We start from the raw sequence: 23946 nt of genomic DNA, 5'->3' as shown, positions 1-23946 counted from the left end.
TGCATCATTCAAATCAAGGAAAAAGGGATTTTCAATCCTTGCTTCCTGTGGCATTCGAAATGGGCCAATGTAAGCAAACTAAACTAACTGGTAGATAACTGCCATAAAATCAAGCATAAAAAACAAATGAAACTGCAATCTACTGCTCACTGAGTATACCCCCACCCCACACATAATAATTATAATAGGGTAAAAATATGTGAGTGTTCTGTAAACAGGAAGCTGTAGAGTGATGAATCTAAAAACGCATCACACAGTATAGATGACTTATATTAATCCTGACACCACTTTTAAGAAACCCTTATGATGTAGTTACTGAGAAAGATGTGTTGAAAAATATTCATTGGATGAAAGAAAAGAACAGACCGAGATAAAACAGTATACCCCATTTTGCATAAATACCCAATTTCTAGGGACTTGAAACAAAAAAGACCTTACATGTAATCACAATTAAAGTATTTGACTAGATAATATCTATATAATGAAAAACACCAACTATTTAATCAACCTACCAAGGGGGAAGAATGTATCTTTCTGTATATCTCGCCTGGCAGCTTCTACACATCGTTTCAATGCAAACAAAGCTGAACAACTCATGCATAATGGTGGCTCGCCAACAGCTGAAAGAAAAGTATTATTTTAATGTTATACAAACATTTATTTTTACTAATAGCAAAAATATACTGTAAACCAATTAATTTTCATGGATTATTTATTTTGCATTTAACCCTTACCAGCCCATTTCGCAGCCACTTTATTTTGCAACATTCAAATTTGATTGATGTAGTGAAGTTAGGAAAATTCAGTTCGAAAAAATTAGTTGGTTTACAGTTAAAGATGATTTTTCATTAGGAAAATTTTAAATAACATAAACTTCAGCAGTACTTTGGGATGAATTCATAAATATAAACATAAATTACAAAACTCCAGCTTATGTACCTCTATGAAAAAATTTAAATAAAATAAGTTTTAAAAAAATGTAGGAAGGGATAAAAATCCTTGGGCTACTTTATTATGTTGGAATCAGTTGGATATACATGTTCAAGGTTTCTCTCAAATTTCACAAACCTAAGTTATTTCCTGCACACAAAAAAAGTAATTCTTTTTTCAAAACATGATTACAATGCAGTGTCCTCCATTTTTTTGACATTCTAGACTTATGATTTACTGTCCATTTATGATATTACAATATGCAAGACCGTCACTGTAATTACCTTTTGACCTGAGAACTCCTACAGGATTTGGGGCATTTTTCAGCAATTGTATCCTAAAATCTATTGGTATATCTTTTGCCATTGGTGGTTTGTATTCCTGTGAAATAAAAGAAGTTGATTTAAATAAGAATTTCGTCCTATTTTAAGATTTTAAAGTTTTTTTAATGCTTTTTTTATGCCCCACCTACGATAGTAGAGGGGCATTATGTTTTCTGGTCTGTGCCTCCGTCCGTCTGTCCGTCCGTCCGTCCGTCTGTGCGTCCGTTCGTCCGTTCGTCTGTCTGTGCGTCCGTTCGCTTCAGGTTAAAGTTTTTGGTCAAGGAAGTTTTTGAAGAAGTTGAAGTCTAATCAACTTGAAACTTAGTACACATGTTCCCTATGATATGATCTTTCTAATTTTAATTCCAAATTAAAGTTTTGACCCCAATTTCACGGTCCACTGAAAATAGAAAATTATAGTGCGAGTGGGGCATCCGTGTACTTGGGACACATTCTTGTTTAAAGAAAGAGAGCCTATAATAAAGGATTTTTTCAATTTTAAGACATTAAGGATATTAAGGCATTCAGCATATCTATTAGACATCTGCCTTTTTCTTTAAAGACCATAACCTCAAGGTAATTGTTTAAGACAAATAAATCGAAGAAGTGAACCTGCATTCTTACTAGATATATCAAATTATGTTTAGATTGAATGAAAAATGCAAAGATTTCTTAAAGGATTGTTGTATATAGGCCTATAATCTGTATATTTTGAAAGATGTCAGTTTTATTTGTTCATAGATATAAAAAGATGTGCATCATGTGAGACGCGTGCCAATAAGACAACTCCCCATCCAAGTCATAATTTATAAAAGTTAACCATTATAGGTCAAGGTACAGTCTTCAACATTGAGCCTGGGCACATGCTGAGCAGCAAGCTATAAACATTTGGATTTAACTGGTGAAGAAAAATGAAATGCACTAGTGAAACCAACAATAAAATGCATGACTAACCCATGTACTGCGGGTCAACAGTTGCCCTGTTGTGCTTGCAAACTTGACTGATTCTGTAAGCCAGTATCCCAGTCCCATAACAAAAGCACCTTCCACTTGTCCAACATCAATCATTGGGTTCATACTGCAAATATCAAAACAAGATTAAATAGGAGAAATCATTAAAGCAACCTCTCTCTCTTTTGAGGAATAAAAAAGTAAAATAAGCTTACATTTAAGATGACCAATGTTAAACTTAGTATCATATATAAAAAGTCTATCAATTGTGGTCATTTAGAAAAAGTCACTTAACCAGCAACAGGATATATAATTTAGTGATGGATTATTTAAACATATCAATTTAAGAATGCTCATAGTGCATGAGTTAATATTAGAATAGTTTTCAGTCATGAATTTTATACCTATATTATTGGTTAAGTTGTTGAATTGGGAATTTGTTTTATCATAATGGAATCTAATGTGAGTCTAAAGTAAAAGATGAAAAAAACTTAGTTTTTTCACTTGTTTTTAACTTTCTTCCGATGCAATGTCAGAGACAACATATTGACAATACTTTAGGTTGCAATACAGTCATGAAGTACAAAAAACATAGCTAAGCAGAGTAAGGCTTTTAAAAGCAGTTTATTTTAAAGATAAAGATTTACCTTTCTCCACAATCATATAAAATGTCCACCCTGTTAATTAGGTGTTGGCCAGTCAGGACGTCAAATTCCATCTCAGTGCAGGTAACACCATAGGAATTGTAACGTGTATCCTCTGTGCCTGGTTGGAACACACTAAATATAAATGTACAATCAATGATTACTATATGCAGAGAACAAGAGAACCTACCTTTTAAAAGAACCTGAATCTTTGCATGCAGATAAACTCATCATAGATACCAGGATTAAAATTTTATATTTACGCCAGACGCCCATTTCGTCTACAAAAGACTCATCAGTGACGCTCGAATAAAAAAAATGTTTAAAAGGCCAAAAAGATTACGAAGTTGAAGAGCATTGAGGACCAAAAATTCCTAAAAGGTTTGCCAAATACAGCTAAGGTAATCTATTCCTGAGGTAGAAAAGCCAATAATGACTAAAGAAATCTCAATAGGTACACTATAAACCTCAGGGCAAGATGAAAGTGTATTACTGTGGATTCATTAATATTTGTTGAATACCAATTTTTGTGGGCACAGGGGAACAACAAATTAAACTGTTCAACTAATTACAAATTTTCTAAAGGAATGTATGCAGACTTTGCCAAAACAACAAAATTTAATATCCTCGAAAATGTAAGTTTTCCTCAATCCATGAAAAATGGTACCCACAAAAATAAATGAATCCATAGTAATTTATTTGTAAATATAAACCCCAGGAAGTTTTACATTCGTCAGCTTAAGGGGGCTCGCTGGTCTAAATCATTTTTTTTATTTAATATAAGATTTCTCTATATTTTTCTATAGATGAACTTTATCGTATAGTAAATAGAAAAATAAAATAAAAAAATGGGGTCACTGTTCATTTGCGCTCACAATTTGGCTTCGAAAGAAGCATACATTTTTGTAAAGGTCCTTTTTTCCTGTTGAACTAATAGGAGAAATAAAGGTAATAACGAAATAAAAAAAGAAATTTATTACAGAAATCGCTCAAATTTTACAATAGTTTAGTTTAAGTACAGCTTATTTGGAAATTATAAAAACACATATAAGTCACCGATGAGTTAAAAAAGATATTTCAATTTTAATGCCAAAAAATGGCATTTTCCACCAAAGGGAGATATTTTGGAACTTTTTCAATGATATATACATTTTAAAAGTCATCTGGGGCCAACACAAACTGATTTTTTTTAATGATTTTTGTACAATATGATAAAGTAACAACTACTAAAGGTAATAAATAAAATTTGTAATGAAAAACAAATGTTTATTTTTTTTCTAAAATTTGTATACCCTCAATCCTCCTTAAAACCAATTCATTTAATTTTTGTCGAGCCTGCAACTTTTGTTGCAGAAAGCTCGACATAGGGATAGTGATCCGGCGGCGGCTACGGCGGCGGCGTTAGCTAACTTCTTAAAAGGTTTATATTTTAGAAGGTGAAAGACCTGGATGCTTCATACTTTGTATATAGATGCCTCATGTTACGAAGTTTCCGTCAGTCACATGTCCAATGTCCTTGACCTCATTTTCATGGTTCAGTGACCACTTGAAAAAAAAGTTCAGAATTTTTGTAATGTTGAATTCTCTCTTATTTTAAGTAATAGGATAATTATATTTGGTATGTGCGTACCTTGCAAGGTCCTCATGCCCGTCAGACAGTTTTCACTTGACCTCCACCTCATTTCATGGATCAGTGAACAAGGTTAAGTTTTGGTGGTCAAGTCCATATCTCAGATACTATAAGCAATAGGGCTAGTATATTTGGTGTATGGAAGGACTGGAAGGTGTACATGTCCAACTGGCAGGTGTCATCTGACCTTGACCTCATTTTCATGGTTCAGTGGTTATAGTTAAGTTTTTGTGTTTTGGTCTGTTTTTCTCATACTTTATGCAATAGGTCTACTATATTTGTTGTATATGGAATGATTGTAAGGTGTACATGTCTAGCGGGCAGATGTCATCTGACCTTGACCTCATTTTCATGGTTCAGTGGTCAAAGTTAAGTTTTTAAGTTTTGGTCTTTTTATGTAATTTTATATGCCAAAGGTCAGCTATATTTGGTGTATGGAAATATATTATGATCTATATGTCAGTCCTGCAGATTTATTTGACCATGACCTCAATTGCACAATTCATTGCACAGTGTTAAGTTTTTGTGTTTTGGTCTATTTTTCTTAAACTATAATAAGTAATAGGTCAACTATATTTGTTGTATGGAAGCTTTGTTAGCTGTACATGTCTGCCTGGCATGGTTCATCTGACCTTGACCTCATTTTCATGGTTCATTGGTCTTTGTTTAGCTACTTGGTTAATGTTAAGTTTAAGTGACAGTTGTAATAAAGCTTTATACTTAGGACTATCAACATAATATCAATGATTAGTAAAGAAGGCGAGACATTTCAGTGTGTGCACTCTTGTTTCAAAATGTCTTACACTTTTAAGCAATTGACAATCTCAAATGGCTAAGCAAATCATAGTCCTGAGGACTATCTCAGCCTTTCGTGGTACAGACTGTTGTTATCATTCATTTTACTATTAACAAAAAAAAATAATTTCTAGTTCTCATGATGAAAAGCATCAAGACATGGGGATACAGCTTTATATTAGTATACAATTTTTTTTATTGTTATTATTTCTATGGTACCTTATTTGGTGATTTGGTGGTTATTTTCCATTTTTGAATTTAAACTTTTAAAACTACTTAGATTGCATAGCTATAATTTTTGGCATTGCATTACTACTTACTCTGATACAAATAAACTGTGTACTGCAAAATGACTTATAATAAAATTTATCAAAGTTAATATTTTGATTGTCCAGAGTTCTTGAAACTTTACTAAGGACAGACACAAGTTATGAACTTTGCAGTAGAAATAATAAGTAGGACCAGCAGGAAAAAAAAAAGATTTCGTAAACTCTGGGTGTGTTCTTCTTATTAACATTAAATTACCAATATCTGGAAGATAAGTCTACTTTATCTTCTATACATTTCTGTGTCCATTCTTTCCATGTTGGATTTTTCATTTTTGCTTTCACTGGTGCCATTCTTGTTTTCAGATCTTGACAACAGTTTATTACAGCCTACGAAAAAAGTATCAGAAAGCTATAATCTACAATAGTCTTTTTAAATCATATACATTTAAATAAGCAAGCATTTGCACTAAAGCAAGCACTTTCATAAGCAAGCATTTGAATTAGACATGTTAGAAGGCACTATAAAAAAATATCAAGAGAGTAAACAATCTTAAAATTGTATCAAAAAATAATAAAAACAAGTCTAACACTTGCAATATTTCTCTCTCCAACTGTCTTCATATTTTCTTGCTTTACCCCCAACAGAGATGATGACTTATAGAAATTGCAAAAACTAATCGACTCTTAATATACACATTATAGAGTTTCCAATTTTACTACATCTACAATAATAATTTAACAAAAATAAATTTCATTTGTTTGCAATTTTTTGGTCTCATTGTACTCACTAAGCAGCAGAGCTCACTGGTAATACTACCTCCTGTTGTAACATCATTGGCATTGGCTAAGGTAGTGTTGGCTTTGATCTTAATCAAATCCATAGGTACACCAAGTTCATAAGCACATACTTGTGCTACCTACATAAAAAAAAAAACAATTATAATTCAAACTATTTTATTCCAAGAATCCCTGCCTTAAAGTCATATGAAACCTCAAATTAAAAAAAAAATGATGGATATGTTTTTTTATAACTAAATGGATAGTGTTCATTATAAAACTTATGTACATATACTTTTTTCTTCTGTTTTTTTTTTAATTTGTCCACATTTAGAAGAAGTTTATTTTTTTTAACTGCTTGCTCTCAGGAAGCAATTCACCGATCATATCATCAGTATGCAAGTGACCTTAGCCTGACCCTTCTCGTAAAAATCTGGTGATCGCAATACGCATGAATCTGTGTTTAAAATAAACTATTATCTGATTGAACATGTTGTACCCGTGCTCAATAACCATGCTTCTTTGTTGATTGTTGACATCAGGAACTTACTGCTTTAAAACACAGCAATTAATTAGCTGCCATATTTTTATCATAACAGACAGAGAGAAGAAAAAAAAATTTACTATTATACGTTGTTTGCGAAAATGATAAAATCTTGCTCAGAAGACTAAATTTATGATATATACATGCATTTGTTCAATAATTGGATAAACATTATTTTTCACCAGTCACTTGTTTCATATGACTTTAAGCAACATAGATATGGATTATATAGCTTGGGGAATTGAAAGGTTCTTTAGCGAGCTAAATCTCACATACCCCACACCAAACCAATAGTAATATGTGAGTTTTTTTACAAATCCCTCTCCCCAAAAAATGGTCCTTTGATGGAGTTAAGCCTGCCAATTGATATTTTATTGTATGTTTTTCTTTGTTGTGATGTTATGCTATTGTTTCAGAAAAAGGGAGAAGGTTTGGTACCATTAAAGCGTTTAATCCCGCTGCAAATGTTTGCACCTGTCCTAAGTCAGGAATCTGATGTACAGTAGTTGTCGTTTGTTTATGTAATTTATACGTGTTTCTCGTTTCTCGTTTTTTTTTATATAGATTAGACCGTTGGTTTTCCTGTTTGAATGGTTTTACACTAGTAATTTTGGGGCCCTTTATAGCTTGTTGTTCGGTGTGAGCCAAGGCTCCGTGTTGAAGGCCGTACATTGACCTATAATGGTTTGGTTTTTTGGATTGTTGTTTGGATGGAGAGTTGTCTCATTGTCACTCACACCACATCTTCCTATATCTACTTATTTCAGATTTTTGTTAATCAAATTCGTTCAAATTTGAGGACGTTCTCAGACTGATAAGAAATGAAGACAGTACGCTTGTTACTAAACAATTCACATTGGATATCTTTATAAGTCCCACTCATTTGAATAGGATTAAGTAAAAAATAAAGACATCCTCCAACAACTAGAACTAATATGGATCTGAATATCAATCAAGTCCCCATTCCAAAATATTGCTCCACATTTAAGATCTGTGTTATTATGGGACATGTCAAAGATTTTTTTAAAGGGAAATAGCCTTAACCAAAACTTTCAGAGGATCTGATAATATATGAAGGCTTTATCCTGACAACAAAAATTAATATGGGATACTTTTAAAAGTATACCTCCAAATAAAGGGTTCACCAATTCAGATTTTTCTGATTATTGAACTGATCCATGTTTTTGTTGAGTGGAAACCTTCAATCAAATCAAAATGAAGGTGATAGCATAACAGACTGGACTGATTGAAGGGAGGCACACATTATACCCTCAGCCACTTGTTGAAAGACGTACATATATCACAAATATATTATCATCCTGAACATGCATGAAATATTTGCCACTGGATTTTAAGCAATCAACATTCAATATATCACTTATATATTACTACACATACTATATGTACTTGATACATGAACTACAAATAAATCTATATGTCTTGGCTACATTCTTGATTGATCATATTCTATGGTTGTCCTGTCCAGTCTTGTTTTGATGGGACAATTGGTTTGAGATTATGTGAAAATTTCAAAGATTAATGAGGTAAAATAAATAAAACTGGATACACACAGCTTTATATATTAAGGATATGCCTGCTTTTGTTTGTCATGCTACAATTAGTAAGTACTGTTAATATTCTAAATATACCATTTCAATCAATTTTGTCAAACAATAATAAAATGACCATCAATTACTATTTCCTAATTACAACTCCTTTAATGTTGTTATTTTCAATGAACTTTGGCAAATATTCCCTTTAAACTCAGCAGGAAAACAATTAATAGCAAAAATTTAGGAGATGAACTGAACTGCATGAATGTTTGATAAATCGAAAACTAAAAGTACATGTAGAAGTAGGTATGTACTAAAAAACTTTACTTCATAAAAATTTGATCTTATATACTATGGATTCTTAAAGGTCTGTTGACAGACTGTGGAAAATCAGCGAAATAAAATATCCATGAAAATGCAAGTTTTCATCCATTCACAAAATAATAAATGAATCCACGGTAATTTCAGTAGTTTTTACCTACCTTAGTGTTGATCCCCTGTCCACTTTCTATGCCACCATGAGCAATAGAAATACTGCCATCACCAGCATAGATATTTACAATAGCATTATAATGGACCCCTGCATAGGATAGGCCAAACTTGATAGGGACAACTGATAAACCTTTTTTCTTCCATCTGTTTGCCTACATAAGAAAGAATAAAATATCTATAAGAGATTACCGAGTTATGCACTACACATAGAACTCTAATACAAAATTACAAAGATACCACCATGAATTTGGTTTAAAAATGTTTGGTTGCTGTTTAATTTGACTTTTACTATCTTCCTTTTTCTTTAACTTTCTATACATAAATCATTCATCATTATCACAAAATCAATTTGAAAAGATGTTTCATTTTTATATTACTAATACTAAAATCATTACTTCAAAAATTAAAAAAAATGATTTTGTACAACTCTTTCTTCAAATTTAAAAAAAAAAATTATATTTATAATACCTTGTAGTAAATATTGTTAAAAATGTGTTTGTTAAGTGAATTAATTGATATTAAAATATCCTATACAATTTTTTTTAAATTGTTTAATGATGTCACTTAATTTGTCCATTCATTATCATTCTTTCCTCAATTTAAGTCATAACATATACATACCTGCAAACTGTCACTGTTTGCAGGGCATTTCCCCCATGGAATGAAAATTTTGAAAGAGCAATTTTGTCCACAATTTTTAACAAAAGAATTAATTTTACAATGACAATAGGCTTGTAAAAGTAAGAAGGAGCCAAAAAACAACTTTAAAATATATTTAAAGGCCCCCTTAAAGGTTTTGTAGGACTATATCATATATGAGCCATCTTGCACGTAAAACCCCCATGGGCATTCTGAAAAGTTGGCAGGTATGCATATATCCAGGGTTATTTCTATATTATTTTGCAGTTACACATAACATACCTGATTAAATGCCTGCACAGCTGCAGCTCTACTGGTATAATCTGATGAGGCCATAAGCTGTGGAACCAGTTGTCTGATGTTACAATAGTTCAATACATCTCCTAAAGGTGTTTTCTATCAGAAACAAATAAAAAGAATTGTAATATGACAATTACCAGTACTTTTATGAATTGTCCCCCTTAAAGTTTCTGTTGGCTGATATGAAAATGTCCAAGTATATCATGGGATTTTAGTAGCAAAACAGTGCCTGCTAATTTGTTATTAACATAGAAATAAATCATACAATATATTCAACTACATTAATTTCTTGAATAAACTAAACATTTAATCATCATCTAAAGCTCTGAATAAATTACATTAGATGTATTTCGCCCCTTAACATTTTAATTCTAACATACCTGTTACCAAATGAAGGTTATTTGTTGTGTAAACTGAAATCTGTATCATATATTCATTTTCAGTACATAAACTACATAAAATTTGAACAAATCTACCTTACCTGTCCTTTTTTATACAGATTGAGAGTTCTAAATGCTGTAGGGTCAAGGTTCAGTTCCTTAGCAACATTTTCCATAATAGATTCCATCATGAATATGGCTGGTGTAGAACCTGTCAAACAAAAAAGGACGTGCAAAAATAGATAAATTTCCTCTTATTTAGTCATCAAGATGAGAAAACTTGACTAGTATTGAATATAAGCATTTTGGATGAACTGCTTCAAGGTATAAATGGGTAAACAAAATAAAAACTTCGTTATCATACCTGGTGCTCTACAAGCTGTATTTATCGGTTTATTTGTTTTTACTGCCACAGGTGTTAATTTCCAGTTTTCACAAAAGTATGCTGAAATGAGAAAACAATTGTAACTAGAATAAGTGCACATAAATAATAAGATCTTCCTATTCCAAAAAGTAACCAAGATAATAAAATTAACGGTACCAGTTGTCTTGCACCAGATGCGCATTTCGACAATACATGTCTCTTCAGTGATGCTCTTGGCCAAAATATTTAAAATCAAAAGCTTATATAAAAGATGAAGAGCAACAATCCAAAAGGTCCAAAAAGTATAGCCAAATCCGTGAAAGGAATCAGAGCTTTGCATGAGGGAAATACATTCCTTGATTTTTAATAATTTCTATCATTTTATAACAGCAAATTTTAATAACACAAAAAAAGATAAGTTATGTGTTACAACCGCGGTAAAACAATCTTTGTAACATCATGATATTAAATGCATGTAGTGGATGTAAGAGCTTACATGGGCAGGTAGCTAGAAAATTAATATAATGGTTGTGTGTCTATAATGGCAGATTTCTTAACTGACCCAAATCTTTTAAAAAAAACTGCCTATAGGTTGCACTTTGTAAATACAGCTGTTCTAAAACCACGCCTCTTTTGGGGAGATCTTGAATATTCATAGAAAATTAATTTTGTTTACATACTGGTTCCCAGTTATGCTCTCTGTGTTCCATCTCACAGAGACATAACTTGGGAATGTAACCAGTAAATATACATGTGCATATTGTTTACATTGAAATCTGTGGTGACCTTTCATTCGAGGTAGGGGTAGTTCAGAAAATTAGTGTAAGTTTAAACTCTGAGATGTTCAGGGCATATAAACATTGAAAATATGCCGCACAGCCCTATATTTTGACCTTTTAAAAAAATTGTGGTGCATATGAACTTTTAATTCTAGGATAAGATTTTTTTCAAAACTTCATAGTAAAAGAGGTACAGTTTTAGCCGTTAAAGGAGTTCCTATGGGAAATTGCATTGTAAATATTTACAGAAATGCAACCTCAAAGTTAATTTTTAGGGGTTTATATCAATTGGACTGATCTAGGGATTCAGGATATTATTCAAGGTCAAATAATACTCATGACATGTCTTTCTTTTTTCTTTCATGCAGATAGCTATAATAGTGAGTTTTTAACAAAAGTCATGAATCAAAAGCATCATTTCTTGACAAACAGCATGGTAGCAACTGTTTTGTGTCTTATATTTTGGAAAGATCTCAAACCAAAGTATAATTTTTTCCTCAAAAATATCAGAAAAAACAATACAGCTTGAATCAGTCTCTAGATAAAATAAACAACTATGCCATGATATATAATACAACAATTCATCTTACCGTTGTCCATATAGGGGGCAATCCCAGGTAGGCTGTTTTCATTAGGGAGATATCCAAGGTCAGCATATATCTGTATTTTGATTCCATTTAACAACCCATCGCTAGTGCAGCCAACCTGTCATGAAAGGAAATTGAAAGTCTTGTTTAAAATCTTCTTGACTGGATATTTCATGGAAAATGTTACACGAAAATAATTTTATTTACACTTTTAGAAGAGTTTAAACAAGAATGTGTCCATAGTACACGGATGCCCCACTCCCACTATCATTTTCTAGGTTCAGTGGACCGTGAAATTGGGGTCAAAACTTTAATTTGGAATTAAAATTAGAAAGATCATATCATAGGGAACATGTGTACTAAGTTTCAAGTTGATGTAACTTTAACTTCATCAAAAACTACCTTGACCAAAAACTTTAACCTGAACTTTGCACTATCATTTTCTATGTTCAGTGGACCATGAAATTGGGGTCAAAACTATAATTTGGCATTAAAATTAGAAAGATCATATCATGGGAAACATGTGTATTAAGTTTCAAGTTGATTGGACCTCAGCTATATCAAAAACTACCTCGACCAAAAACTTAACATAAAAATTCAATTTAAATAATATAAACAAATGAGAGATCTGGAATATATAAATCAATGAAGCAACTCAACAACAGACTCATACTCATATCAACATGTGGTGGGGTCAAATTAATTTTCAGGAGACTTAAAATTCCAAACCTGTTTTAGGTTCTGGTGTTTGACTAATATGTTGAATTGTACTGTTAATTGTTATAATTCTCAATAATAAATGCCGCTTTAAATTCTAAACTTATAAAATGAACTACAGACTATCAAATGTAAAATGATGCTTTCTTCAAAATTTTCCAATGACAGCCAATTCAAGCATTTGAGTAAACACACATTTTATGATAGAGATGATAACTTACATCATAGTCAGCTCTGTATGATACACGTCTCCCGACCATTCTAAAGTTTGTATGAAAATCCATATTAAGCTTCACAGTCCTAAAACATTTAAAATAGAAAAAAATCATAATACTAACTTAAGAATGAAACTTTAAAAATTTAAAAAAAAATTCTAAAAATTATGATAGTTTAACAAATTAAAGGCTTTACTGATCATTATTGTGCAGTGTGAATTGAAAGCTCTTCTGCCTCAAGCATAGGTCAAATGTGAAAAAAAATCTATGACAATCTACAGTAAAACTATGCATCTATAGCAAAAACAATAAATGTGTTTCCCTGTTTGTTTTTCAACTTGTTAAATGGCTATTAGATACAGTCATTGTTAAGCATATAATATTATACAGATGAATTAGCTTATATCAGGAGACTTAATTAACCTTTTAATTATTCTTAAAACTTAACTAACTTACCACTTGCAATGAATCAGCAAACTTGTTTATGCTGAAAGTCTTAAATATTATAAATCTGTGTATCTAGCCAGGCTTAAATCTTCATGATCAACACATATTTATTTGAAATAAATTTATAAAATAGTCAGTGATTCCTGCTACATATATATTGAATATACCTTTTCATGATTTGAGCAGCAATAGCACAGCCAGCTGACACAATTAAATTCCTAGTAATCTTACTGCCATAAGCTCCACCTAGTCTCTTTACTCTGACATTTATACTGAAAATAATTTAGATTCAAATGAATAACTAAAACACAGACTGCAGTTTTCAAATAAATGACTCACACAAAGACTACTTTTGCCTTTAAAGGTGCACTTGATTACACATATGGTAAAAAGCAATCAATGTTTCGAAGATATCTCATGATCAGTTATCTTTAAATCCTATGAATTTGTTATTCCTTAGACTGATTGTCTTTCAATAAAAACTGAATACATGCAAACCATTCTTTTTATCCTGTCAATTTATTCTGCTCTTGACTATGGAAGCAGAAGTAATGACTTGTGTAAACCTTTCATTTTAATTTGGTCTACATGCCTGTCCCATGAAACGAATCTTGTTTATGACTGTCACTACTTTCTTTATTGTTCACTTGAATAATTTGAATAAGTTTTTATATCTTTTGTCTTCTGTTCTCTACATTCAAATAACTAAGTGATGATTTTTTTTTTACATTGTAAAATATTTTAGAACTGTGTTTTCAAAAAGATATATATTGCTGGAGACTGAATACCTGCTTTCTGGTAACCCTAGAACCATGGCAGTAGACTGTTGAGTTAGGTCTATCCACTGTGTAGAGGCTTCAACATCCATTCCATCTTCTGTAGGAGTACAAATACTGATCTGCAATCATAACATTATAAATAATTGAATTATTGGTTTAGAAATAAATAATAAAACTGTAAATATTCTGTCTCCTAATGTATAAGACATGCAATGTGTAATTTAGGCAAAAGACTTTTTCCATATCTTATGTTCTTTCATTAAGGCTGAATAAAGGAAGGAACGAAATCTGAAGAAAAATGTTTTAGAAAAAAAGCTCCCAAAACTGTTTTATCTGAAAATGTTGTTAATTTTGCATACAGATATTCCTGTTACTATGGATTCATTTATTGTCATGGGTATCAATAAGTCTCGTGGATTTAGGGAACATGTATGCTTTTGTGGATATTTGATTTCATTGTTTTGTCAAAATTCTGCATACAAACCTATAAAAATTTATACTTTGTCAAACATTGTTTGTGGTGCACCTATACCCACAAAATCAACACAAGTTGGTATCCCACTAATAATAATAATGAATCCACAGTATTTTTTAACCAAAACATTTGTAATCATTTGATTTTTTTTTATACCTGAGTCTCCATTTGGAAATGTTGTTGTTCTCCCCAACTGATACTCCCTGTTATCTTTTTAGGACTATTAGCAATGGCAGCTGCAATATAACAAAACAAAATATTTATTTTTTAAAAAGGATGCCTAACTTCTATTTTTTTTTACCTTTTCTGTTTGATATCAAAAACAAGATGTGTCGATTTTTTTACTTTTTACTTTAGAAGAGGGGAAAGTGTGGAAAGGATCCTAAACATAAATGTCCATGATGAGGCAAATATGATAATAAAACTGAGAATAGAAATAGGGAATATGTCAAAGAGTCAACAACCGGCCCAAAGAGCAGATACAGTCTCTTTAAATTTATTTCATAACAATGAATATGTATTGTTGTTAAATGAAGTTGATATATCCTGAATAATTTTGTCTTTCCAAACTCATTATCTATTCTTATCCTATACTTACTATCAGCATCCCCAGCTTTAAATACATCTCCAGGTTTAGGGAAAAAGGATTTTGCCTGAATTCCATCTTCTATTGACATAATTGGTGGTTTTTGGTCAGAGTAAGTCACAAGTACTTGTTCTGTTGCTCTGTTTGCTATATCTTCATCATCTGAAATTAATATCATTGATTAATTTATGTATTTATAGCATGCTTATTGAATAAAATTGCATAAGTTTTTTCCATCCAGCAAGCTCAATGAAGCATTTTTCTTTACAGGCCTTTTTCTTATAATATTATACATGCTTTCAAAATAAAATCCAACCCTTATTTCAAATTGAATAAAGTATATTTGCATGGAATGTGTTATTCTAATTTATTTTTTAAAACTGCAAACAAAGTACTACCAGTATATAAAATATTTTGACAAAGAACAATATACCTTTACCGTAGTTTTAAAAGTTAGAAATTTAAGACCTTTTTATATTGAGCTCTCGTTTTATAATGTAAAGCTGGATTGTTGTATTTATCCAATGTTGACTATTACTAAATATCTCTTTTCACTGATATTTTGGATAAAGTTTTGTTAATTACAATCAATCAATCTATTCACATACATGTTTTTAGTTTATCAAATAAATGTTATTCACACATTTCCTTGAGCCCTGTTTAATGATTTACTTAATTTTGCTTAACAAACATTTGTTGTACCATAGACAATCATTGAAATACATACCAGCAACTATCATCCCCAAAGCTTGCCCTGCGTACATTACATCACCACTACAGAGCACCTGAAACATGAAATGCATAAACATTCAATCTTGACCCCTTTCAACATAACATATTATATATTCACATCCAAACTGTTCTTCACTCTTCTTACAGTTATTCATAAAGTATTTCTTAATTCATTTCTTTTTTGTCTGTAACAGCTTATGTAAAATGCATGAAAAAAAGATATACCCAAATAGTTTGTAGTTAACAACAATAATGGCATGTTATGTGAAATTAAGGTTTGTTGCATGACTGTAACCCCTGAAAAAAAGTTTATGCATAGAAATCACAAAAATTTGAATCAATGAAATTATCGATGTCTACAATAAATATGAATTCTACCATATGTATTGCATCTATTGAAAAACAAATATTTATATAATAAAAACAGTTAAAATTTAATTTATTTTTTTCAAATATGACACTTGCCAAGCATTTATTTAATTATAATTATAAACAATCAACCTACTGCATGTACACAAATTAACTTTAATTTTCTTACCTCTTCTGGCAGAAATGATGGGTCTAGGGGTGGGGCACAATTATTTGTTCCAAGTATATCTTTAGCTGTGATAAACTTCAAAACTCCAGGCATGCTCTAGAAAAAAAATCCTTTGAACATTGGTTTTTAAACTCAGGCAGTTCATTCATGTATATGCAGAAATTGTTTTTTCCTGTTTTAAAAAATGACAGGATGTTGAACTATTTAGTCTTTTTAATAAACCTGTGACAAAAGTTCCAGTAGTTTACATTATTCTTACATAATGAAAAAAAATTATTATGTTATCTGTCCCACATTAACTAAGAACAGTTCTTGGCTAGATATCTAGATATATGGCACTTACCATGCACTGTTTTTGAATCATACAGTAACATTTAATTTTTGTTTACCACTTGTTGACTTGTTGACATTTCAAACTCGTCCTACAGTACATTATGCTATAAATCATAAAAGTTGTGGGTGCATTAAAAAATGAGTAGTCACACACAATCATTTTTAATTGTTATTGTCTACTAAATCTAATGTTTGCTTCATTAAAGACTTCTTTGGAATTCATGAATTTTTCTGTATATTTATGTCACAATGCTTGTGTTATAACATCACAGAAGTACATATTACTCAATGATATCATTTACACTTATGTCACCAAATGACCTTGGGTAAAACAAGTGTTACTCATTCATAAAACAAGAATGTGTCCATAGTACACAGATGCCCCACTCGCACTATCATTTTCTATGTTCAGTGGACCATGAAATTGGGGTCAAAATTTTAATTTGGATTTAAAATTAGAAAGAACATATCATAGGGAACATGTGTACTAAGTTTCAAGTTGATTGGACTTCAACTTTTTCCAAAAACTTAGTAATCTTGACCAAAAACTTTAACCTGAAGCGAACGGACGCACGGAGGAATGCACGGACGGACGGACGGACGGACGGACAAACGAATGAATGCACGAACAAAGGCACAGACCAGAAAACATAATGCCCCTCTACTATCGTAGATGGGGCATAAAAACAACTATACTACAGACCGGTGTATTCAAGCCTACCATCTTTGTTTAGTTTTTTACACTGCTTAGCTTAAACATGTTTGCTAAATCTTACATACCAGAGCTTTAGAAGGATCCATACTCTGTAATTTAGCATTGCCAACCGTGCTAGTAACAAAGGCAGCATACAGTGGTTTATGTAGAGGTATGTCATTTATGTACTGGGCTTTACCTGTTGTCTGAAATGTATGATGCAACAATTATAATACTACAGAGTTTTTAAATTTAAAACTTAAATGTCTTTTTTGTAAATTTCTGAAGTGATATGCATATAAAGAAATTTAAGAAAGCAACCATCTGATTCTGCTTCTCAGGTATCTCAGGTATATTTATGTATTCAGTACCCATGATATTAAAACAGACTTTTTAACCATTATACATTCAGTAAAAATTCTCAGTAAATTTTTTTTATCAACTATAAAGAGTGTTAAATTATTTCTTAACCTGATTCATGGCCTCTAATTTCATCAGGGGTTCAGTAAGGGGCCACTCCATTGGTTTGGTATCATATGACTGCTGTCCTGATGATAGTGGTCTCTGCAGGGGCATGGCACCACTTCTAAATTTAGATCCAGCAGTATTTCCTAGCACCTCCAGGAAGTACTGAAAAATATAAAATGAAATAAATTCAGTAACTATCGTAAAACAAGTTATTTTCAAGGATACTTTATTTTGCAGTTTGTCCTTTCTAGCACACTTCATAGCGATTTAATTTCGTGATTTTTATACATATCTGATGCAGTTAAATAGGTAAAATCAAAATTTAACATTTTCAAGGCGATTTTATATTTGCATATTTATCTTCTCACGATAGTCGCAAAAATAAATCATGCGCCAAAAATAGTTGGTTTACAGTATTTGAAGCTTAGCACTCAATAAGTAACTGACAATTTTCAGCAAGCACCTATGGAGTGTTGAAACTGTTGTAAGCCATTGTGATCTGAACTCCTACTATTGTATTTTACTCTATTTCTATAAAAACATGTCAAAAGTGATTTAGTAAAAGGTCCTTCTGGTTGAAATTTGCTATCCATTTTTGTCTGAAATTTTTAATTAAGGAAAGACAACAATCAAATGTCTTAAAAGAATCAAGTACTGTTAACACTAAAACTTTCAAGATACCCGTATATTCTTACAACCTTCATAAATAGAAAACAAAACAATGCATAAATATTTGTTTGCTACTATGATAAATATGATAACTAAGATCTTTTGATTTACAAAACAAAATTGTAAAATTGCAACAATAATTTGCTAGAAATAAGCTTTATAGAGCTGAATACAAAATAAAATCCTAAAAATTAAGTTAGTTTACTAATTATAAATACAAATGACTTGACATAAACTATATGAAATTCTGAATTACTAACTGTATACAGAAATCCCATTGCTACATTTTTCCTATATCCTACACTTGGTTCTACAGGGTCAATGTCAGCGTCTGGAATTAGCTCTGTTGCAAGTGTTGTCATTGCTCCTGTAAAATAAAAGGTCAATGAATACCTGATTTCTTCATTTGATAGTCTTCATATAAAGAATGAAAAAAAAGAACAGCTAGAACATGTGGAAGGTTGACACTATTGCAATCAATTGTTGTTTAATGTAATTTCGTTTTTTTAGTTTAGGATTAAATTTTCTAAATCTTCTAAATCTAAACATTCAATTAAAGTTGATAGTTAATAATCTAAAATTCAACTAGTTGAATTCTGTCATTTAACAACAACTACAATTATTTTTGAAATCTTAATAGTGTACGACTGAACTGCAGGCTAGGGCCATTTTCCACTTTTTGTGACTGTACTCTTAAGATTTTTAATTTTTTTCTTAAGAAAGTTAGGACTGAAAAATCTATTCAGTTTTAAATTTCCATTTATAAAGTTCCCAGTTACATCTCTCATCACAGGGATACAGGTACTAATAAAAATAACAATATGATTGATGTAAACTGTGTGAAGCTTGTTTCCAAATCCTACATTTTGAAATATTTGTAAAATTTCATGAATAAATAAGTTTAAACTACAAAATGCAACATTTGTACTTTTTTTGTTTGTTACTATTACAATGATTGTGTTGGTATAAAAAATTTAGTTTTAATGGAAGACTACTTATCATATACTAAATGTCACATTATAAGTGTTTATTTTAGTGGATAATTAGCTCATAAATTGAGGTGCTCCTGAATTGGAGGAAGATTCTCAAAACAGAGTTTTACAGAAAAAAATGGAAAAGATCGTTTCTCTCCCCAATCTCATGTAGGCCCTCGGACTTTTGGTTACTTTGAAAGTTGTTGACCTACAAATTAAAGTATTGCATGTTGATGTTTGAATCATCTACAGCAACTACATTATGTTTAAATTTAACAAATACTTTTTTTTAATAAGTGCACAATCTTTGAGAATGATTTAAATAACCAGTGAAGGATATCCCTGCTTATGCGTAGTGTGGCATTCCAACAATGACGTCACTATAAAATATAATGTAGGTTGGATATATTTAGAATATCTCGTCATACTGATTTTTCCGGATTGTAAAAGAAACGTAAATAGTGTAAAGGAGAGCTCAATATACGATAATTTCGAGAGAAACAGAAGGGAAATGTGTAAAAAAAGTGTTTAAAGTCAATTTATTCATTTGTGTCTCCCCATCTCATCATTCTCAGTAAGATTTGTTGGGGGGTTTTCCACACTATCAAAACAAAATGAATGATGTGAGGGAATGTCACTCTGGTCAACCCCATTGGGGATTGACGGCTTGAAGCCGTCTTCCCCAAAAACAAAACACATTATAAATACATGTCTGTTTAATAAACTGAACATGCATACAATTTTGGAAAATGTTTAAAAACAAAAATATTTGTACACATACTCAAATTTTAACTAACATGCTAGACACATCAGTATAAAAGTTGTTTTGAACCCAATTTATATTTACAACATTCATGACAAATTTTCCGAAAAGAAGCAATGATCAAATAAGGCTTACATACGATTCTCTGAAATATTTGACCATCAAAATCCTGCCATGAGGTGGATGCAAACAAATCAAACATTTACTTTGTGTTACTAATTTAAAAGTTTTTTGATTGAGTTAAGCCATTCCAATTGATATCTTATAGTGTGTCGTTCTATGTTGTGATGTTATACTATTGTTTCAGAAATGTGTGAAGGTTTGGTTTTATTTTTAAAAACGTTTAATCCTTCTGCAATTCTTTGCACCTCATCTAAGTCAGGAATCTGATGTTCAGGGGTTGTCGTCTGTTTATGTGGTTCATAAGTGTTTCTCGTTTCTTGTTTTTTTATATAGATTAGATAGTTGGTTTTCCCGTTTGAAGGGATGTACACTAATAATTTTTGGGGTCCTTTATAGCTTGCTGTTCTGTGTGAGCCTAGGCTCCATGTTGAAGACCGTACCTTGGCCTTATAATGAATTAATTTTAAAAATTGTGACTTAGCACATTGGCACTTATACCACATCTTCCTATATCTATTACAACTTTGGCCATAGTAAATACCAAAAGTTTCTGTCCTAATTTTTTGAAAATATAATTTAAAGTGAGCTAATAAAAGACGACTTCTGTGTCCATAGGTTTTCTTAGTTGATTACAGGATAAAAAGGTTAAGAAACACAATAAAGTGTAACATACCTTGGATAACTTTCACATCACTAAGTTCCTTTCCAAGTAAATAATTCTCTGTCTGTACAGCATGTACCTGTTTAAAGTGGTAAATTGATGCTTTGTTTATTTAACAGAAAAACTCCCTGGATACAATATTTCATAATTAAAATTAAACAGAATCATATTTGTTTTGTCTAATATAGAACATAAACAGCGGAAATATCTTAATTATCAATCAGAAAAAGATACATTTTACTCCATTTTACACATTAGCCTTGGTCAAGGTCAAAGCTATATATTGGTCTCCTCTTACTCTTCCGATGATTTAAGACACTGTGCTCAATTACTGACGTTATATCTTTTTAACAAATAATTAATTAAAATTGAGAAAGGAAATGGGGAATGTGTCAAAGTGACAACAACCCAACCATAGAGCAGACAACAGCCAAAGGCCACCAATGGGTCTTCAATTGTATTAGTTTGTGATTGAATTTGTCCAGGACTATCATTGGAATTATATTAAATGTAAATAAATATGACATCACTAACACAATGTAAAAGACTTAGTAATCTACTTACAAAATCCTTAGATATTCCTGAGAAAACAATACATGGTTTTTCTTTCACAACAAACTTGTTACTCTTGTCAATTTTCATTCTTATTCCAGCATTTACAAATGAATGTGAATTCTGAAAGTTAAAAAAATATTATAAACCTGTTACCTGTTACCTGTTACCTTCTGTAGATCCCTCCTCTATCAGGAGAACCTGGAGTTCATCCAGTAAAATTTTGTTACTTTATATTTACATCTGTTTCCAGTCACTATACATTATCTTTAAACAATTTTATCTATTTACAGCCTATGAGTTTGGTAAACCTTACTACTTTTAAATGTTTATTTACTTTCAAGGAGCGCACTACGCTTTTCATGGAGCCTAAACACAAACATGGAAATCCATTTTGTAACAAATAATCCAAACGTCAAAATATATGCAAAATAATGCCATTTATGTTCAAACCATGGATTACACAGAAAAGAAGATAAACTACACTTCTCTACAACATACATATATGCTAATTATTTTATTTGGTTGTAAATTGTTTTGGATGAAATAAGAATATCAAAATTAACTTAGGTCTTAGCTTTAGATATTTTTCCAAAGGTATAGAAAGTAGAAGATGTAGTATGAAGATTTTCATTTAAGAGACAGGATAAGCAAATAGTGTGACCTGTAACATAACCAACTATTAAATTAACCTACTCATTGCTTGAACAAGCGAATTTGGGCATTGTTTTTTAAATGTTATTATGGACCACTGATACTATTCAAATGTCTTCTCAGTTTCCAAGTGCTGAAAATGGTTAAATAGACCAGTTTTTAAATTCTAAAGACCTTTATGAAATATTTGTCACTCAGCTCTCCCCTTGGTGACACAATAATGTACATCCTCATAATGTAATGTACTGGTATTTATAACCCACCTCTGCTCTCTGTGCCACTTTGTACATTCTTATAATGTAGTCATCACTCATTGATTGTAACAACATGGCTACTATAACTTTGTTGGTCATATCTGTCTTCAGAAACTGTCCTATAGGTATTTGGGTAGATCCTGTTTTGTCAGCTATAATTAAATGTTTATTGCATTTTTACTAGTTACTTTCAAATTTTAAACTATATACAGTTATGTTAAAATGTTTTATTACATTGGTTGCAATGAATTACTTTGAATTCCCAGTCAAATAAAAACCGATAATTTCACATGAGAAACAAACGTTGTTATTTCACTCTCTGACGTCATACAACAATAGGCGTTGTCAAGACGTCGATAACAGCGGATTAAAACAAATTGTGAATGCGTAGAAAAAAGATATAGTTCCTAATATGTTTTACATTAATTTCTTCAAAAAAAGCCATTTGCCAATGTAATAAAAAGAATAACTAATCAAAGAATTCAAATAGCAATAATATTCAACTCCTGATCGAACAAAACTGATAATTAACTCATGCGCTACGCGCAATCGTGAATTAATGTGTTGTTCGGTCACTCGTTGAATATTTTTCATAATTTGAATTCTTCGATTAGTTATTCTATAATTACAGTTGCTAGTTATAGCTAAGAGTATACACTACTGTTGTATTATTAATTATGTTGTCTTAATGAGGAAAAATTGACTTTTCTTGAATATTTGATTTCATGATTTTGCCAAAGTCTGTGAACAATTGCAAACCTATAAAAAGTTGTACTTTGTTTAAATTAAAATTAAAGGTTCACATAAACCCAAGAAATCCATGACAATCAGTATTCCACAAATAATAATCCATCCACTGTAAGTACCAGGCATAATTTGACCAAATAGGCAAAAACACTTACAAATATTTTTGGTGAAAAAATTTTGTAAAGGAAAATAAAGGGCTAAAAATTGTCAAATTCTAGAAACCCATCAAATTACACATGTTGATCAACTTGTTCTATTCATAGTAACAGTCACCATATAGGGTAACAAGTGAGGTCTTATGGGTTTGGTTTTGAAAATAACATAGCAATCAGCAACATTTTAAAAAGACTGAGCAATTGATTTCTATTAAGATTTGAAACTTTTCATTTTTAATGGAGATATTCTGCGCTTAATTTAACTGCTGTATCAATGGAATTCTATGCAAATAATAAATAAATTATAAAAGTAAACTCACCAATCATAAGTCCTACATTAGCAGCTTCTAGAGAAACATAGATATCTGACTGGAATTCTGGATGTAGATGTTTTAACATTAGATTACCTGCCCAGCATCCAAGCTGTAAAATATAATTGAAAAGGTAAAACAT

General features: G+C 31.2%; 1 protein-coding gene across 5 annotated transcripts in view; it reads right to left on the bottom strand.

The window, feature by feature from the left end:
• LOC139482673 (xanthine dehydrogenase-like) overlaps nucleotides 1–23946 on the bottom strand; it is a 44272-nt gene that overhangs the window by 1693 nt on the left and 18633 nt on the right. For all 5 annotated transcript variants that reach the window (XM_071266683.1, XM_071266680.1, XM_071266685.1 and 2 more), the window contains 25 exons: nucleotides 23814–23916; nucleotides 22601–22743; nucleotides 21696–21806; nucleotides 21144–21210; nucleotides 18871–18977; nucleotides 17945–18103; nucleotides 17560–17679; nucleotides 16447–16542; nucleotides 15904–15961; nucleotides 15189–15338; nucleotides 14747–14826; nucleotides 14125–14234; nucleotides 13504–13608; nucleotides 12896–12974; nucleotides 11961–12075; nucleotides 10592–10672; nucleotides 10329–10438; nucleotides 9830–9943; nucleotides 8899–9060; nucleotides 6331–6459; nucleotides 5799–5929; nucleotides 2852–2983; nucleotides 2208–2331; nucleotides 1215–1311; nucleotides 513–620 (listed from right to left, as the gene is read on the bottom strand). In XM_071266683.1, the coding sequence (XP_071122784.1) occupies nucleotides 513–620; nucleotides 1215–1311; nucleotides 2208–2331; nucleotides 2852–2983; nucleotides 5799–5929; nucleotides 6331–6459; nucleotides 8899–9060; nucleotides 9830–9943; nucleotides 10329–10438; nucleotides 10592–10672; nucleotides 11961–12075; nucleotides 12896–12974; nucleotides 13504–13608; nucleotides 14125–14234; nucleotides 14747–14826; nucleotides 15189–15338; nucleotides 15904–15961; nucleotides 16447–16542; nucleotides 17560–17679; nucleotides 17945–18103; nucleotides 18871–18977; nucleotides 21144–21210; nucleotides 21696–21806; nucleotides 22601–22743; nucleotides 23814–23916 (2791 nt within the window). The remainder of the gene's footprint in view (nucleotides 1–512; nucleotides 621–1214; nucleotides 1312–2207; nucleotides 2332–2851; nucleotides 2984–5798; nucleotides 5930–6330; nucleotides 6460–8898; nucleotides 9061–9829; nucleotides 9944–10328; nucleotides 10439–10591; nucleotides 10673–11960; nucleotides 12076–12895; nucleotides 12975–13503; nucleotides 13609–14124; nucleotides 14235–14746; nucleotides 14827–15188; nucleotides 15339–15903; nucleotides 15962–16446; nucleotides 16543–17559; nucleotides 17680–17944; nucleotides 18104–18870; nucleotides 18978–21143; nucleotides 21211–21695; nucleotides 21807–22600; nucleotides 22744–23813; nucleotides 23917–23946) is intronic.

Source organism: Mytilus edulis, chromosome 7 (assembly GCF_963676685.1).
Source record: "Mytilus edulis chromosome 7, xbMytEdul2.2, whole genome shotgun sequence".
Taxonomy (NCBI): Eukaryota; Metazoa; Mollusca; class Bivalvia; order Mytilida; family Mytilidae; genus Mytilus; species Mytilus edulis.
This window is presented reverse-complemented; position numbering and strand designations above follow the sequence as displayed.